The sequence below is a fragment of the Galeopterus variegatus genome, unplaced genomic scaffold, assembly GCF_000696425.1.
Source record: "Galeopterus variegatus unplaced genomic scaffold, G_variegatus-3.0.2 Scaffold3588, whole genome shotgun sequence".
NCBI classification, from domain to species: domain Eukaryota; kingdom Metazoa; phylum Chordata; class Mammalia; order Dermoptera; family Cynocephalidae; genus Galeopterus; species Galeopterus variegatus.
The window spans coordinates 61,765-81,545 of record NW_007729699.1 but is presented as its reverse complement, the minus strand read 5'-3'; the positions used below and the strand labels follow the sequence as shown (position 1 = coordinate 81,545).

Here is a 19,781-nt window from a genome sequence, read left to right as displayed (position 1 = left end):
AATAAAATCAAAGACAAGGACCATATGATCATCTCTGTTGATGCTGAAAAAGCATTTGATAAAATTCAGCACTCATTCATGACAAAGACCCTCTATAAGTTAGGTATCGATGGAAAGTATCTCAACATAATTAAAGCCATGTATGATAAACCCACTGCCAATATCATCCTGAATGGGGAAAAGCTGAAAGCTTTTCCTTTAATAATGGGAACCAGACAAGGATGCCCACTCTCACCACTCCTGTTCAACATAGTGTTGGAAGTACTAGCCAGAGCAATCAGAGAAGAGAAGGAAATAAAGTGCATCCAGATTGGAAAAGATGAAGTCAAACTGTCTCTGTTTGCAGATGACATGATCCTATATATCGAACAGCCTAAAGCCTCTACAAAAAAACTCTTGGAGGTGATTAATGAGTTCAGCACAGTAGCAGGATACAACATCAACACACAAAAATCAGTAGCATTTCTATTCTCCAATAGTGAACATGCAGAAAGGAAAATCAAGAAAGCTTGCCCATTTAAAATAGCCACCAAAAAAATAAAATACTTAGGAATAAAGTTAACCAAGGATGTGAAAAATCTCTATAATGAGAACTACAAACCACCACTGAGAGCTTAGGAATTGAGTTAACCAAGGATGTGAAAAATCTCTATAATGAGAACTACAAACCACTGCTGAGAGAAATTAAAGAGGACACAAGAAGATGGAAAGATATCCCATGCTCTTGGATTGGAAGAACCAACATTGCGAAAATGTCCATACTACCCAAAGTTATATACAAATTCTAAAGATATCCCATGCTCTTGGATTGGAAGAATCAACATAGTGAAAATGTCCATACTACCCAAAGTGATATACAAATTCAATGCAATCCCCATCAAAATTCCAATGACATTTTTCTCAGAAATGGAAAAAACTATCCAGACATTTATATGGGATAACAAAACACCACGCATAGCCAAGCAATTCTGAGCAAAAAAAAATAAAGCTGGAGGCATAACACTACCTGACTTTAAACTATACTACAAAGCTATTATAACCAAAACAGCATGGTACTCACATAAAAACAGACAGACTGATCAATGGAATAGAATAGAGAATCCATAAATCAACTCACACACCTACAGCCATCTGATCTTTGACAAAGGCACCAAGCCTATACACCGGGGAAGAGACTGCCTCTTCAGCAAATGGTGATGGGATAACCGGATATCAATATGCAGGAGAATGAAACTAGACCCATACCTCTCACCATATAGTATAATCAACTCAAAATGGATTAAAGAATTAAATATACACCCTGAAACAATAAAACTTCTTAAAGAAAACATAGGAGAAACACTTCAGGAAGTAGGACTGGACACAGACTTCATGAATACGACCCCAAAAGCATGGGCAACCAAAAGAGAAATAAACAAATGGGATTATATCAAACTAAAAAGCTTCTGCACTGCAAAAGAAATTAATTAACAGAGTTAAAAGACAACCAACAGAGTGGGAGAAAATATTTGCAAAATATACATCTGACAAAGGATTAATATCCCGAATATACAAGGAACTGAAACAACTTTACAACAAAAAAACAAGTAACCCAATTAAAAAATGGGCAAAAGAGCCAAATAGGCATTTCTCAAAGGAAGATATACAGATGGCCAACAGACAGATGAAAAAATGCTCAACATCACTGAGCATTCGGGAAATGCAAATCAAACCACACTGAGAAACCATCTCACCCCAGTTAAGATGGCTAATATCCAAAAGACCGTGCATGATAAATGTTGGCAAGGCTGCAGAGAAAAAGGAACTCTCATACACTGTTGGTGGGAATGCAAAATGGTGCAGCCTCTATGGAAAATGGTATGGAGGTTCCTCAAAAATTTCAGATAGATCTACCATATGACCCAGCTATCCCACTGCTGGGAATATACCCAGAGGAATGGAAATCTTCAAGTCAAAGGTATACCTGTTTTCCAATGTTCACTGCAGTACTATTTACAATAGCTAAGAGCTGGAACCAGCCCAAATGTCCATCTGATGAGTGGATACTGAAAATGTGGTATATCTACAGAATAGAATATTACTCAGCTATAAAAAACAATGAAATACTGCCATTTGCAATGACATGGATGGACCTAGAGAGAATTATATTAAGTGAAACAAGTCAGGCACAGAAAGAAATATCACATATTCTCACTTATTTGTGGGAGCTAAAAATGAATAAATAAATAAATACACAAATAAATGGGGGAGGGGAAAGAATACACAACAATTACAATTCCTTGAAGTTGATATGAGGTTGTTGGGAGGGAGGGGGAGAGAGGGGATGGATGGAGGTTTAGGTAATGGGCCACAAGAATCAATCACATTGTATATTGACAAAATAAAATTAAATTAAAAAATAAAAAATGACTCAAAGTTGTGTCCAAGAACTATGTGATATAAAATAAAATCTTTAATAAATAAGTCTCAGAAGGACCAGTCCCTGCAGAAAGGAAGGAAGGAGAATCTGGGAATATCTTACCTCAACTTTGCATTATCAGGCAGGTAGGGGAAGGTGTATGGAGAGAGTCCCTCGAACACTTTCTTACACCCAGAAATCAGACAGCATGGCAGGTGTGTGTTTCCTCTCTGGGTTTGCGGAGAGCTGCCCCTAAAGAAACACCATCGTTCTACTTCTACCTTCTTATGGGTTGAACTTTGTCCTCCCAAGTGACATGTTGAGTCCTAACCCCTGGTACCTGTGAATGTGACTCTACTTTGAAATAGGGTCTCTGCAGATGTAATCAAATTAGGATGAGGTCACTAGGGTGGGTGGACCCTAACTCAATATAATTGGTGTTCTTACATGGAGGGGAAATTTGGACACAGAAACAGAGACTCACAGAGGTAAGGTGATGTGAAGACACACAGGGAGAAGACAGCCATATGACAATGGTGACAGAGGCTGGAGTAATGCATCTAAACACCAAAGAACACCGAGGATTGTCAGCAACCATCAATAGCTGGAAAAGGCAAAGAAAGTTCCTCCCCTAGAGCGATCAGAGAGAGCCTGGCCCAGCCGACACCTTGGTTTTGAACTTCAAGCCTCCATAACTGTAACACAGTAAATTTCTATTGGTTTTTTTTTTATATTATTTATTGATACAGGACTGTGTAAAATAAACATGATTTTTGTGTTATTGCTTTTTTAATGATAGTCTTTCAATTTTCTTTTTTATAATTTCCTTCTTTTTAAATTGGAACATAGTTGATTGTACATATCTGTGGGGTACAATGTTGAATATCAATACCTGTGTGCAGTATGTGATGTTCAAATCAGGATGATTAGTATGTTCAACATTATGCAATGTAATCGACTGTCATGGCCTCTGGCTGGTTAGCCTGGTTGGTTAGAGTGCAGCCTTATAACACCAAGGTCGCAAGTTTGGATCTCTGGACTGCCCAGCCGCCAAAAAAGAAAAATAAATCCGTAAATTTCTACTTTTTAAAGCCACCCAATTTATGGTACTTTCTTACAACAGCCACAGGAAACTAATACACACAGACCACAGACAGTTCTTGAGTATAAAACACTGGTAGTGACAGCAAGGAAAGTTCTAGATTGGAATCCTTTCCTAGATTGATAAAGTAATTCTGGAAGTTTTACAATAATTAAATGCTTTAAGAACAAAAGTCACTACAAATAAAATAAATAAATAAAAACATTTCCATGTATACATGTAAATAATTATCACGGATTCAAAAGATGAATTTGAATCGTCTCCCAATGGAGGAAAAATGTTGATGATAAAATGAACATACATTTTGTAAAGTGCTTACAGTTTATAGGTTTTCATAAACATAAACCCCTTTTATCTTCACAACCACATCTAGAAGAAAAAATGTCCTATTTGTCACTTTCCCTCTCCACACTAGGATACTTGCCCCTTGCTGCCTACCATTATGCAAACACATCATTAAATAAAAATATAAAGTTAGCAGTAAAAAGAAAAAGGAAATTTGACAAGTAGAGAAATTAAATTAAGAATACAAAAAGGCAAAAGAAAAAGAGATTAGACAGCTATAACATAAATTAAGAACTTCATAGTAAAAGCAATAAATGAGGTAAAACTAAGTCAGGTAAAGAAAAATTAAGAAAAACATTTAAGCCAGAATATAGAAAAATGAAAATACAAAGATCAGACCCTTTTGCCCTTCTGCCTTCTGCCATGTGAGGCTGCAGCTACAAAGTGCCATCTTGGAAGCAGAGCGTAAGCCTTCACTGGACACTGAATCTGCCAGCGCCTTCACCTTGGACTTCTCATCCTCCAGAACTAAATACTTATGGCCTGGAGAAGTAACATCAGCAAGATGGAGCAGCAGGAAGTCTCAGGCTTTACTCCTCCCCCCAACCCCCCACCCACAGAAAGTCCAACTAGCAACTATCCACAGACCAGAACATCTTTTTGAAAGCTCCAATACTGGGAAAAAAGAACAAGACACCCATGTGGTCTGCAGAACTGAAGGAAAACCAAATTGGAAGGATAAGAACACTTTCATTTCAACTGCTCAACAAAGTAAATAATTAACTGTGTGAAGAGACAACCCACAGAATAGGAGAAAACATATGCAAACCATACATTGGATAAGGGGTTAAGATCCAAGATATATGAGGAACCCAAACAACTCCATAGCAAGGAAACAAAAAAACTCAATTAAAAAATAGGCTATGAAAATAAATAGACATTTTTCAAAAGAAGACATACAAATGACCAAGAGAGAAAATACTCAACATCTCTTATCATTAGGGAAATGCAAATTAAAACCACAATGAGATATCATCTCACACTTGTCAGAATGGCCCTTCTCAAAAAGACTAAAGAAAACAAGTATTGGTGAGGATGTGGTGAAGTGGGAACCCTTGAACACTGTTAGTATGAACGTAAACTAGTTTTCCATTATGGAAAACTATATCGATTTTCCTCGAAAAACTAAAAATAGAATTATCACATGGCCCAGCACTCCCACTTCAGTGTGTTTACCCAAAAGATTTGAAATCGGTTTGTCAAAGAGATGTCTGCATGCACGTGCTCGTTACAGCACTATTTACAATAGCCAGGTTACGGAATCAACCTAAGTGTCCAACAGTGGATAAATGGATAAAGAAAATGTGGCATATATGCACAATGGAATATTATTCAACCTTTAAAAAAGAAGAAAATTCTGTCATTGGTGACAACATAGATGGAATTGGAGAACTTTACATTAAGTGAAATAAGCCAGGCACTGAAAGAAAAATACCACGTGTTCTCATGTATGTGTGGAATCTAAAACAATCAAACTCATAGAAGCGGAGAGTAGAACGGTGGTTAGGGAGGCTGGGCATGTGCAGGGATGGCGAGATGATGATCAAAGGGTACAAAATCTTAGTTAAACAGGAGGAATAAGGTTTTTTTTGAGATCTATTGCACAGTGTGGTGTATATAGTTAATAGAACATTGTACATTTCAATATTGCTAAGAGTAGATTTTAAATGTTCTCACTACAAAAAGTGCCAAGTATTTCAGATGATGGATGTGTTGGTTAGGTTGATTTAATTATTCCACATTGTATTCATAAATCATAATATCAGTTTTTGCCCCATAAATATATACAATTATAAATTGTCAATTTACAGTTAAATAAAAAAGTTTATATATATATATATGCATATATATAAAAAATCATGAACCTGAAAAATAGCCAATATAATAGTGAGAAAGAGATTGAAATTAATAAAAATTGAAGCTGAAGAAGAAAGTAGATAAAATAAACAACATATACAAAATTCAATTTAAAAGAAAGCAAAAAATAATGCAAATAGATTTACAAAAATAGATTATTTTCTCTATCACCATTTCATTCCCAGGAAGAATTGATGTGGTGAATGGAAAAATAAAACCAAAGGAGAAAAGTTTACTGTAAACAAATTTAAAAGCTAAAAATGTTAAATGAATGACCAAGAAAAGAGTTAAATTGTTAAAAAAGAAATTTAGAAAGGAAAACGGGAAACATGGCAAAAACTATAAAACTTAATAAAAAAAGAGAATAAATGGAGAAACATAATCATATACCATATTCTGGGTGGGAAGACTCAGAATTAAGTGTAAATTTAAACATTACAAAAGTGAAACTAGTGGATGAAAATATAGAACACTTCTCTAATCTTGGTGTGAGGAAAATCTTTTTAACAAGAAGCCATGAGGAAAAGGACCAACAGGTTTTCTGCATTTCTGTGTGGCAAAAGACAGACTATAAACAAGATTAAAAGAAAAGTTCAAACTAAGAAAAATAGATTTGCCACCTTGTGCCGGAAAACAGGCAGAACAATACAACAGCTAGAAGCACAAGTTCACAAGCCAGTCTTTCTCTGTTTGCTCCCAGATCTGCCACTTGCCAGCTGGCAAGTAACATAATTGTGCCTCAGACTTCTCATCTGTAAAATGGGATCCTATGGGGCCTCATGGTGCTGTGGATTAAATGAGTGAATACTCATAAAGCGTGTAAAACGTGGGAACTTTGTAAGTGCCCAGTAAGCATTACTCTTATTATTAGCATTAGCTCTTATTATTAATTTATAATGAACATCTACTATTAAGAAAATAAACTCAATAAAGATAGTTAAAATAATAAACTGCCGGTTTACATAATCAATAGAAATATCTACCATTAATATATATGCTTAGCCTCACAATCAAAGAAATTCAAAATATAGCAAGGTATTATGTTTTTACCAATGGGTCAAAAAATTTTCAAATATTACCTAGTATCAGTGAGGGTATAGGTAAATAAACAACCTCCTATATACTCTTGAAGAGAGTATAAATTGTTACCATCTTTTAAATGACATTTTATTAGTTTTTATCACAATTTATCCTTTAACACTGAAATTACATTTATAATATACTTCAAGCATGCAGTGTATGTGCATACACTAAAGTGTTTTTTGCAACGGTGGTTGTAAAAGCAACAAAAACCAAAATAACCCAAATGTCTACCAATAGGATTGGTTAGTGATGAAGCCTTTTAAAAGAATATGGTTATCTTTATCCTTACTAATTTTAAGTGAATTATGCAAGTTGCAGAACAGTATGTGCACATTTTAAATATATATATTTATATGGGTATAGGGAAAAGTCTGGAAGGATATGCACCAAATTGTGGACAATAACTGCCCTTTGAGAAGCAACGTGGAGAGGGTGGGGGAAGGATGCGGGGTGCCCTTCACTTTTTACTTGTGTGCATTTCTGTAATATGCAAGTTGTTTTTTTAAATAAGAATGCTTCATTTTTATAATTGAAAATAGTGCAAACCAGGAATGAAGAAGCTACAATAACATAAGTTTTTAAAAACAAATGGTCAAAAGCAATAAAAATAAAACAATATAAAGTAAAAATATCCACTGTATAAATAAAAAGAGAAAGAAAAAAAAAGTGAAAACAGGCCCCATAGGGTTTTGTGAGTAGAAAATACCTTCCCACAGTGAGATGTTCTGGGTCTTTCTGGGCAGGATAAGGCCATCTCTGAAAAATGACGTCATAGCCACAGACTGGCCTGAGATGCAGAGGAGCCCACCCCATGGCTGCCACAGGCTGCCACAGTGGTTCTATAGAACAAGGACTTTGGCCTCAGTCCCTCTGAGGCCTCATCCTGTTCTGGAATTCTTTGGTCCCGAATGATGCCCTTATAAGAAAGCACAATACAAATAATTCAGAAACAGGATCCATGAACACTTAAAAAAAAAAGATGGAATCAGGGAGCAAGGGCAACCCCAAACTCAGAAGTCAATTTTTCAGTAAAACAGGGATTGGTCTAGGGAATGCTATGGTACACAGCCTGAGTTGTCAGTAAGGGTGGAGATAGCGTCAGGGTAGGTGCTTATGGCCTATTTCCCCAGCCCGATCTTTAGGGCCCCTAGCAGAGCTCAGGGCTCCTTGACCCTGCACCTCCCCGGCAGTCCCACGTGGCCCAGCTCCTCACCAGAAGAGCTCGCATCGCCGCACCACATGAGGTTATCAGCGATGTAGCCCAGCAGCGTGTCCTCCAAGGTGAACATATCCTGCCGGACCCGTGTGTACTGATGGGCCAGCTCATTAGTCTTGCTCCATAAGAGGGTCTAAGAAAGAATAAACACAGCCTATTATTGAGATGAATTTAGTAGGTAAAAATAAATAAATAAATCTACATTTTCATAAATGAAAGAAAACAGAACATTCCAGACTGAATCACATATAGTAAGGGTGATGATTGTTGTGTGCATTTTGCTTTGTGTGTGAGAGAGAGCACAACAGCGTGTGTGTGTGTGTGTGTGTGTGTGTGTGTGTGTGTGTTCTAGGTAACAATGTAAAATGAATTTACTGTTCTGGGTTGCAATTGAAAGTCTAAAAGCCACCGATTGAAACCTTATAAATAATGTAAGATCAGTCCTCATCTGGAGGAGGCATTAGGGAGTTCCAATATTACTAAAGGGATCTACAAAAAACTGTTGTCTATGTGCTATTTTTTGAAAGTGCTGTTGGATTCTCAAAGAGTTCCATAATCCCTTCCGCTTTCCCCAGATCTCTCCTAACCCCACCAGGAAAACAAACAAACAAAAAAAAAAAACTGGGGTTTTTTTCAAGGTCTCTTCTAAAGGTACAGACAGTCACATTTCTGAATAACACTCTTTTCCATGAATCTATTCATTCTCAATAGGAGGCAGAGGAGGGTGGTATCTCGGAGCACGGGCCTGGAGTCACTCCTTACTGAAGCCCCAGCATCCCACCTATTAGCCAACTGACCTTGGGCAATCAAAGCATCACTAAGCCTCACTTTCCACATCTATAAAATGGTAACGACAATGACTGTTCTAAACTCAGGGGATCCTGGGGAGATAAAATGAGATAATGTGAATAAATTGCTTAGCACAGTGTCTGTCCCACAGTCACTTTTCGACAAATGTCAGCCTGGGTTATTATTTGCCAAGCACCTCCTCCATAGAAGGCACTGTGCTTGGTGCCCAACAGAAGCTCCAAAATAACTCCAGCTTGCTAACGATGGGATGAGAGGCCGTCATTTGTGGATGCATTTAAGAGTTTCACAAAGACAATTTCAAGTATGTGGAATTTTTGCCTTAAGCACTGACTTTAGAAAAGATGCACTCCATGATGGACCTTATCCAGGATAATCAATGTATTGAAACCCAGACCTCTATTGCTCCAAGTCTTGTACTAGTTACATTTCAAAGAGTCACTCACTTTCAAGCCTGCCAAATCTGGGCAGCCACCTAAACTCACTACGCTGCAGTTTTTTCACTGGTGAAATGGGAATGCTGACACCTGACCTGCCTATTCCACAGGATGGCTGTGAAGGCCTAAGAAAATAAGGGTTAGGAGAGTCCTTTGCAAGCAGAAGAGCACTCTGCAAATGCAAATTGACATTGTTATTTATTATTGTTATTGTTATTGTTATTGTTATTATAATCAGATCAGGGGAAAGTTTTGTAATTCTATAAGGTAGGATTATTTTTGTTTGTTTGAGTGCAGTTTGATATTAGGTTTGTTTTGCCTGATTTTTCCAGTTCTCATTCTTCTCTCCATATCCCCATTTCTGTCTCTTTCTTCCTTTCCTCGGATGTCCTAAATCCTGATGATATCAGGGTCCCCACAATGGCCCCACAAACTCCATTTCTACTAACCATATCCACATTCTAATGCCCAGATTTTTCCTCTTCCTTCATCCTAATCAAAATTTGGTCCTGTGACCTCTTCCCTCTGAATTTTATCCCCTGTTTTAAAATCTATAACTTGCCCCAGTTACCTTGTTACAAGGTACAGTCTGATTTGCCATCTTCATTAGTGGTTGATAGTCGTCTTCTCTAATGTTGCAAGGATTCTTGGAAATAAATGCATTTTTGAATGCATCCCATATCTTTTGGCAGTCTTTATCTCTGTGAGATAAAACACAGAAAATAAAATAAAACATTGATAATTAGATTTTAAAAATATTTTTGAAGCATAATTACCACAAACATCTCAGTTAGGAAGCATCTACTGTGTGTCAGGTAGTCCATACATATTATCTCGTCTCATCTCTATGACATTTTTGTGAGAAGGGCCATTACCCTCCCAGCTTCACAGATGAAACAGAGGCTCAGTAAGGTTAAAATGAACTTCCCTAGCTCACACAGATGGCAACGTTCATCTAGAGCCAAGATTCATGTCTGCATCTTTCTGACGTCAGGGTACAGAGTCGGGTCATTAAGGCTCAGTTACATAGTGTTGAATAAAGTTGAGAAGAACATATAAAGGCAACTAGTTTTCTACTTCTCACATTACACACGATTAAAAAAAAAAACACTTAAGAATTCCTATTGCCTTCAGAAAAGTCCAGCTTTCTGGTTGAACTTTCTCTGAATTTTTCCATCTCTTTGCCAACACTGTGCCTCTCTCCTCCCCCATCCACCTCTTCAAATCCTATCCACATTCCATGACCATGCCCTGGAGTGACCAGGAGCTGGGAGACATGATTCTGCTGTCCCTGTGTGCTATGAGCTTCTCCAGCAGTGAGTGATGAATAAGTTTGAGGTTATAATTTATGGATCGATTTAAGGGCTTCTTAAGGCCACATTCCTCAGAGAACCCTCTGTTCCTCTAAGGAAGAGCAGATTTGCTCCTTACACTCTGCCTCCAATTCATCCTGTCTCAAAGGAAAGTTAGCTGGGAACAGGACTATTTGCCTAGAATGTGAGTCCTTGAGCCAGGGACCGTCTGATTCATCCCTCTGTCCCCCTAGTTCTAGCTTCAAAATAAAGTTCGTAGATTGAATGGGCGATTGAATGTGATTCCTATGAGATTCAAAACATATGTAAGATTAAAGGATTAAGATTTCACTTCCAGAATGGACTGAGAGGAACTCCGAAATTCTCTATCTTCGTAAAGGCAATGAGAACTCTGGCAAGAACTATCAACCAACTTCTTAAAACTCTAAAAACTAACTAAACTTTGTAAAAATATGAAAGGTGTTTATTCGAGAAAAAAAAATGGTTAAATCTTGGTTAGAACAAGAGGCTTGTGGCATTTTACCTAACTTGCCTTAATTCTATCTCCTTCTCCCCAGCTCCACGAAAGCCTTGAAATCCAACAGTTCCATAACCTTGATAGCTGTGAAAAAACAGCAGCCTAGCAGACATTGGAGGGTGGGAAACTGGTTTGGGTCTCCCTAAAAACCCTGTCCCCAGAGAACTGTCACTATTTGGCCTGTCTGGAAGCTTGCTGAAAATCTTACTTCTCAGGACTTGTCTTTACTTAACATGACTTAGAGTTCACTCTGCATGAACAACTCTATCTATTGAGCATTCATGAAAGCAATCAATGACAATTATATATAATACTGCAGGTGCATGAGGTGGCCTCACCTGTTGGGACCAAGAAGAGACTTTTAAAAAAAAACTTAAAAGAAAAAACTGGGGAATTAAATATTCATAGGGAATTAAATGAGAGTACGAAAATAAAGTTTTTACAAATAAAGAATATCAGTAGACAGACAGAAATCATTTTCTAAAAAGAATCAAATAGAAATTCTAAAGTTGAAAGTAAAATAACTGAAATGAAAATTTCACTGGAGAGGCTCAACGACAGGTTTGAACGGGAAGAAGAATCAGCAAACTTGGGATTAAGTATACCAAGATATACATAAAAGGAGTCAGAAAAGAAGACGAGAAAGAAAAGGGGCCAGGAAAAAATTTTTGAAGAAATGCTGCCTGAAAACATCTCAAATTTGATGAATATTAACTTACACCTTCAATACGCTCAACAAACTTCAAGTAGGATAAAGTCAAAGACCCACACCTAAAAACATCATAGTCGAGGTGTGAAAAGACAAGGACAAAGAATACTGAAAGCAGCAAGAGAAAAGTAACTCCTCAACTGGACAAAAGATCAAGAAGGAAATAGATTACTCGAGTAGCACTATCATCCAATTAGACCTAACAGACATATACAAAACATTCCACCAACCAGCAGAAAAATACGTATTCTTCTCAACTGCACATAAAACATCTCCAAGGATAGACCATATATTAAGCTATAAAACAAGTCTTAATAAATTTTAAAAGATTGAAATTTTTAAAAAAAACCTAAACATTTTATCTTTAGTTTTTTGAAGAATTTCCATACTATTTTTCCATAATGGCTATACTAATTTATATTTCCAACAACAGTGCATAAGAATTCCCTTTTCTCTTCATCCTCACCAACATTTGTTGTTTGTTTGTTTTTTTTTTGTCTTTTTGATAATAGCCATTCTAACTAAAGTAAGATGGTATCTCATTGTGGTTTTGATTTGCATTTCCCTGATGATTAGTAATGTTAAGCATTTTTTCATATATCTGTTGGCCATTTATATGTCTTCTTTTAGGAACTGTCTACTTGGGCCATTGCTTATTTTTTAATCAAACAACTTGTATTTTTGCTGTTGAACTGTTTGATTTCCTTGTATATTCTGGATATTAATCCCTTATCAGATTAATAGTTTACAAATATTTTCTCCCACACACTCTGTTTATTGTTTCCTTTGCTTTTCAGAAGGTTTTGGTTTGGTATAATCCTATCTATTTGTCCCAGCACTGGGTATTTATCCAAAGGAAAGAAAATCAGTATACCAAAAAGGTATCTGTACCCCATGTTTATTCGCAATAGCCAAGATGATATGGAATCAACCTTAGTGACCATCAACAGATGAATGGAAGCGGAGAATCAAGACTGTCCCCAGTGTCACTCTCTCCCACAGTCAACCAATTTACAACTATTAAAAAGCAAAGATTGCCAACCTGGGACCGCTAGAGCTCAGGGGAAGAGGAGAGAACTATGGAGATCATAAAGGTGGGAGAAGCTGTGATGAGAGAAAGAAGGGACCTCTCCAACAATTTTGAGCCCCAACCATTTCAAGGCTGGCCCTGATGAGCACATGGAGCAAAAGCTTACAAAAAACACAGCTGTGCCCTTTGTATGAAGTTGCTTGGAGACTGCAAGGGAGAGGAGGGCCTTGGTGGCCCCCAGGCCAGCAGACCACTAACAGGGTTCCTGCAGACCCACATATGAGCAAAAGGCCACAGGCAACTGAAAAGAGGAGCCATTCAGAGGCCAGTGAGTCATCGCAAGGGACTGGTGCATGGCCCACCCCATGAAAAGTGTTTAGGGTGCGGGGGTTGGTGGAGACAGGACTTCCAGGGGACACTGGGACACAGCATGGACAGCTGGTCTGCACTCCAGTCAGCACAGGACCACTCAGTGGAGACTGGTCAGGAATATAGAACTGCAGGGGGTGCAGTTTGCTGAAAAGACTCAGGATCAGACCAGAATTTCCACACATCCCGGGTGTATCGGACCTCACACTAGAGAAATGGAAATCAAAACCATGAGATAACAGTACACAGCCATTTGTTCCAAACTGGAAGCCTTAGCCATGAGAATTCTAGGGGTGACCAACCAATTCACAGTAGGGAAAGTGGAAGAGAGCAGAGCCTGGAATTTTTCAAAAAGCTCTCCTGAATGATTCTAATGGTCAGCTGGGGGTAAGGACAAGTGATCTCATTAAATTTCTGTTTCATGCATGAGGAACACGAAGTTCAAAAAGGAAGACTGATGAGCCCAAGGTCTTAAATGTTAGGTCATCAGTCATTCAACAGTATTTTACTGAGTATTTAAACTCAGAGCTACAACAAGCTCCTGCTTCCCACCATCTCCACGGCTGCTTTATTTATTTCTCTTACTTTACTTTCATTGGGTTTCTGCTAGTATGCCAATCATCAGCAATGACTAATCACTGTAGTGATTAAAACAACCACAACAGCTCACATTTACCAGGAGCCTTCTTTATGGCCGGCATCTTGCTAAGTGTTTTACAGGCATCTCTTTGGATTCTCATTCACAATAACCTACTATTATTATCTCCATTTTACCTTCAAACTCAGACCAAATAACTTACCCAGGACTCCACAGCTAGGTCAACCCAGCCAGAATTTGCATCTAGTACTGTCCAAGTCCAAAGCCCACGCTCCTAAACAATCAGACAGCCTCCCATGAGGCCATCCCAAACACGGCTTCCAGTAACAGGGAAAGGCCCCCTGAGATGTTTTTAGAGGAAAGAAAGTTTTCCTTAAATAGCTCTTTCAGAATCACCTGACTCAGCTATCATGATGGAGCTAAACAGGTACCAGGGACCCAGGCAGGACTGGTGCAGCTAGTAAACAAATTTGAAGGCAAGTCATAATATCACTTTGAATTATTTGACTATAATTCCTCCATCATAAAACCTTAAAATCTGAGCATCCTCATTGATTTTCTGTCCAGAGTCATTTCCTGCTGGCATTTGCACTCATTGCTCTTACCAATAAGAGTATGCCCAGCCTGCCCTCGTGTGGATTTCTGATGATGTGACACCTTTAAGAAAATTCAGGCTTTCCTTCTATGACATTTCCTGTTCTTAAGTGTTTTTGCAAATGAAAAAGAGGTCATGGAGCCCACTTTTTCTACTTTCAAGATTTGTAATTTTAAGAGAAAGAATGAAAACAGCACCAGCCTAAGCACAACAGAAATGTTTTTTTCATCCCTCCACCCATCTTTTTTTTTTTTTTTAATTTTTAATTGTGGCAAAAAACACAAGCCCTAATATTTAATCTTAATCAGCTCTAAGTGTACAATTCAGTGGAATTAAGCACATTCACGTTGTGCAACCAATCTCCAGAACTCTTTATGTTGCAAACCTGAAACTCTAAACCCATTAAACAGCTCCCCACCCCTCCTCCCCCAGTCCCTGGCAGCTACCATTCAACTTTATGTCTATGAATTTGACTTCTCTAGGTACCTCATATAAGTGGAATCATACAGTATTGGTCTTTCTGTGACTGGCTTCTTTCACTTAGCATCAGATCCTCAAGGTTCATCTGTGCTGTAGCATGCGTCAGAATTTCTTTCCTTTTCAGGGCTGAATAATATTCCATCATATATGTGTTTTGTTTGTCCATTCATTCTTCAGCAAATGCTTAGGTTGCTTGCTCCACCCGTTCTTTCATTCCACACACACTTACTGAGGTCCTTCTGTGAGTCTTACAACAGGCACAGAGTTATAAAGATATATGTGTGTGGATGTATATAATTTATATTTTATATTTTATTATATATATATATATAATTTCTATCCTTAAGGCACAGAGCCTATCCTTATGGTACAGAGCATAGAAAAGAGCAAAACATTACATTTAGAGCGCTGGCGACTTGCTCATGACACTAAACCTTGAAAACACAATAAATAATAGTAGAACATTTTCCACTCCAGAGGGAAGAAACAGGATTTTAAAAAACAGAAACACCTTGTTTAAATGTTGATTAGTATTTTGAAAATGATTTTTCTTCACTTGTTCGCTCAGTGTATTCTAATATGTTATCCTGACATGTAAAATCCGTCTACGTTTATAACCACCGTAGGTTTTTATTTGGCCTCTTTCCGGCTTTGCTTCTTTGGGTGGACTCCACAGTGATGAGAGATGGGTAACCAGCAAGAGGGGATGGTCCGTCAGGTGCCTCCGCTTAGTGGGGTAGAAAGCATCAGCCTTTGAGCAATGTATTTATACAGAGCGTGGAACAGCTTGGGAAGTGTTTATTTTACATTAAATGAAAAAATAGTCCTAAACTTATAGAAAATAGAAGAATGTGCCCCAAACTGTTAAATAGGGTTGCCTCTGAGAAGAGGAATGAAGAACTTCTCCACTTTTACCCTGTTATTCTATATTGCAAAAAATGGACTCATCCATGTAACCTAAAAATGGGTGGTTTAAATTTTTCAAAAATTAAAGATGTAATATGATCACAATCAATTTTAAAAACTGGAAAAAACCCCAAAGTAATCAAACCGTGTTTTAAGAATTGTTACTCATGGGTACTGGGAGTATAAGGGTCATTTTATGACCTGACCTTTTCTTCTCTATATTTTCTATTTTTCTATAATAAGCATATATTACAATGGGAGTCATAACAAAACTTTCATTTCCTTGTTAAGTCACTTGAGCAATTAAACCAAATGTTTGAGAATCTTGGAAGGTGTTAAAATATGGGAACATCTCAAGTCCAAGCCCCCCCAGTCGCCACCTGTTATTTTGGTGCTATTTTTGTGTTATTTGGGGCTCTTATATTTCTTGGAGAATAAACTTACTAGGGTACTTCAAAAAGTTTATGGAAAAACAAAAGATAGTACAAATCTTTCCATGAACTTTTTGAAGACCCCTCACAATGTTGGCACCCCAAACTCATGTCCTGAGGTCTAATGATGGAAATATGGGGTGGAGTGGGGGGCTAGGGCTGCAGACCCTTTTCACCCAATGGAGCTTCCTCTCCACTTTAAAGACTTCCCTGCATCCTTAAGCAAGATTGGATTGTCAAATCACACGAATCACAGGCCGTACCCAGAATCAAATTTTACAAATAATGTCAAGGAGACAGGGGCCGGAGAGGCTCAGACAAAGCAAGGAAAGCATGGCACACCCTGCGAAGCCCCTGAGACCTGCCTGCCTTCCTGCAAGGGACACATGCTTTCTGGCCCAGAATAAGTCACTTAGTGAGGGTTTGAGGGTTCCTCATCAAGCCAGGGGATTTAAGTGGTGAAGCATCTTGGTATTATATCACAGCAAGCTCTACAGTTTACATGATTTTCCAGAGAGTCATGCCTCACAAATTCTGGAATTTATTTTCTAGAAGTAATCCTTTAATTAAGGACATCCTGCTAACGGCATTCAAAAGATGAGTTTCTTCATTCTAGCAAATACCATCATTCTATGTATCTACCCAGAGGTCCAGTTGACGAGGACATCAGCGCAGCTCACCTGCCTTCCTTTCTTTCCCTCAGGAGCACCCCTCGCGCTAAATTGAGTAAAGTGATCACAGGCCTGCTTTGGCTCCTTCCTCTCTGGGACCTAAAGTGCACAAGGTTGTACGTGGAGGTGTTGGTAAAAAAAAAAAAAAAAAAAAAAAAAAAAAAAAAAAAAAAAAAAAAAAAAAAAAAAAAAAAAAAGAAGAAGCCCCGCCTCTGCCATTTGGGAGCTGGCCTGACACAGTTTTCTGCTTTCCTCCTTAAATGGTGATCTGGAGGCTCGACGCAAGGAGGGTCACAAATGTCAGGATTCAAGGTCAATGGTAAGTCCTCCCCTTTCCTACCACTCTGCTTCTGACAACAGACCCCAGGTCCCCCACTCACTCTATCCCCCTATGACTCATCCCTCGAGCTCACCCCTTACCCCATCTCCCTACCTCTGACCTACTCAAGGCAGGTTGACTGCAGGTTCCCAGAGGTAAGAGGAAGCACTAGAGGGAGGGAGGGAAAGTCAGGATTACTGCAGAGTGCTCCTGCCTGCCAGACACTTAAGTGCTAAGTGCTAACTCACACTTGCCTTTGACTCTCACACTAGCCCCATGGGGAGGGTACTATCCTTAACCCTGTTTGGAGATGAGACTGAAGCTCAGAGAAGCTTAGTACCTTGCCTAAGGTCACACAGTGAGGGAGTGGCAGATCTGCCTGACATTTCACACTTTGTTCTTTCTGCTAAACAGTGCTGCCTCCCACAGGAAATTTAAAATCATGGACCTACCCCTGGAACAGAGTTTGTTCTGACAGAAAAAAAAAAAAAAAAACACCTAATACCCAGAGAGGAATTGTGGGATGGTCGTTTCCCTAAGAAATAAGAACCTAAGGCCCAGAGAGGGATTTTTGTTTCCCCAGATCGCATGAGTGGTTCAAGACCAGAACAGGGCCGTGTTATTCCCAGGGGCTGGGATGTAAGAGGGGTTGGGGCAGAAAGGGTTAAAGTCTTATGCTAAGGTTAAAAAAAAAAAACAGAGTTACTGGGTGGTTAAAATCAGTTTATATGTTGCCAGCCTACTTTTGGCGTCATAACTTAGTGCTGTCACCACTCTCTGAACTTACACCCTTCCCACAAATAACAACTATATTTCAAAGTGCCCATCGATAAAGCAACATCACCTTCATAATGTGTTGCTCCCCAGGAAAAGCTCTCACACTCTAAATCCTCTTCCCTAAGAGCACTTTAATTAGAGGGGTAATTACACTCAATCTATGAATTTTCCAGCTGTCAAGTCCTGCAGAGCAGGCTGTCCCTTCTCCAAAAAAAAGCAGGTAAACTCAACTATTCTCAAATCTGAGGCTACTGGAGCCTGTATTTAAGGTAAAGACTGCCACCTTGTGGGAGAAGTGAGTACTTGATGCAATTCACTGAGGCAATTAGGATTTTCTAAGTAAGGTGACGGGGAAGGAGGTAGCAGCATTCAGCATTGGATAAGGAAGGCAGTAGATGACATCTGAGTAAAGAATTGAAGGAAGCAAGGGACTTAGCCATACAAAAGAACATCCAAGGGAACAGCATACTGGGCAGATAGAACCAGCATTACAAAGGCCTTAATGCCTGATATGTTCAAGAAACAGCAAAGACGTCAGTGTGGCTGGAGCAGCATAAGCAAGAAGTCGACAGAAATGAGGTCGAAAAGGTAAAGGTGTCAGAACAAGCAGCTCTTCATAGGTCCTCAGAAGGAACTGGCTTCTACTTGTAGTGAAGTGAGGAGCCATAGACAATTTTGAACACAAGAAGCACATGACTTTACTTAAATTTCAAAGGATTTCTCTGGCTGCTTTGTCGAGTGCACTTTAAAAGAGGGAAAAGGCAGAGGTAGGTAGGACGGTAATCTGGACAAATGCAGACAATGATTTGGACCAGGGTGGTAGCAGCAGAGATGGTGAGAAGTGATAGATCCTGGATTCACTGTGAATTTCCTAATGGATTGGATATGATGTGTTAAAGAAAATAAGGAGTCAGTGATAACTCCAAGGTGTGGAGCTTGGGACAGTGGAAGAAGGAGTTGCCATCAGCTGGGATGGAGAAGGCTTTGGGTGGAGGTATAGCATTGACCAGGAGTTCAGTTTGGGACATATTAAGCTTAAAACGTCTGTGAGACATTCAAGTGAAACTGTGGAATAAACAGATGGAGGTACGTGCCTGAAGTTCAGGAGAAAGCAAGCCCTGAGACTATATGAGATCATTGTCAAGACAAACAAGAGAAGGTGATCAAAAGTGAGCCCTGAGGCACTCCAACATTAAGAGGTTGGGAGAAAAAACCAGAAAGTCTATAAGGGAGCAACCAGGAATTTGGACAAGATGTAGAAGAATGGGTTGTGCTGGAACATAAGTGAAAAAAGTATATTAAGCAGGAGGAAAGCAAACGGTGTCAAAGGCTCCTAACTGGTCGAGGAAGATAAGGACGAAGAATAGATCATTTGGATTATTAGTTAAGAAGTCATGTCAAGAGTTGTTTTAATCTCCAAGTGCAATGAAGGAGGGTGCCTGTCTTTTTTGTTACTGATTCCTACTTTTCTTTCATTTGTGTTAAATAATGAATTTTGTGAATTTATTTTGGAGAAGATCTTGGGAAACACTGCCTGCATTTAAACATATTATAAATTTATCTCTAAGAAAGCAATAGGCCTGACTTTATCCTTCCCTACCTTCTCTTTTCATCCCCCATTTCAAGACTAAGCATGTATTCTCCTAGACTATTAAGCAAGTTAGTTCCTTACTAATCATCTATTTGAATTAAAAAATTCCTGAAACGGGCCGACCCGGTGGCTCACTGCGCTAGTGCGCCGCTTGGGAAGCGCGGAGGTGCTCCCGCCGAGGGTTCGGATCCCACATACAGACCGGTTCCCGCTCACTGGCTGAGCGAGGC

General features: G+C 38.9%; 1 protein-coding gene across 1 annotated transcript in view; it reads right to left on the bottom strand.

Moving 5' to 3' along the window:
• CD38 (CD38 molecule) overlaps positions 1-19,781 on the bottom strand; it is a 51,297-nt gene that overhangs the window by 13,910 nt on the left and 17,606 nt on the right. The window contains exons 2-3 of the mRNA XM_008585472.1: positions 9,817-9,946; positions 7,999-8,134 (exon numbers count right to left, since the gene is read on the bottom strand). Coding sequence (XP_008583694.1) covers positions 7,999-8,134; positions 9,817-9,946 — 266 coding nt within the window. The remainder of the gene's footprint in view (positions 1-7,998; positions 8,135-9,816; positions 9,947-19,781) is intronic.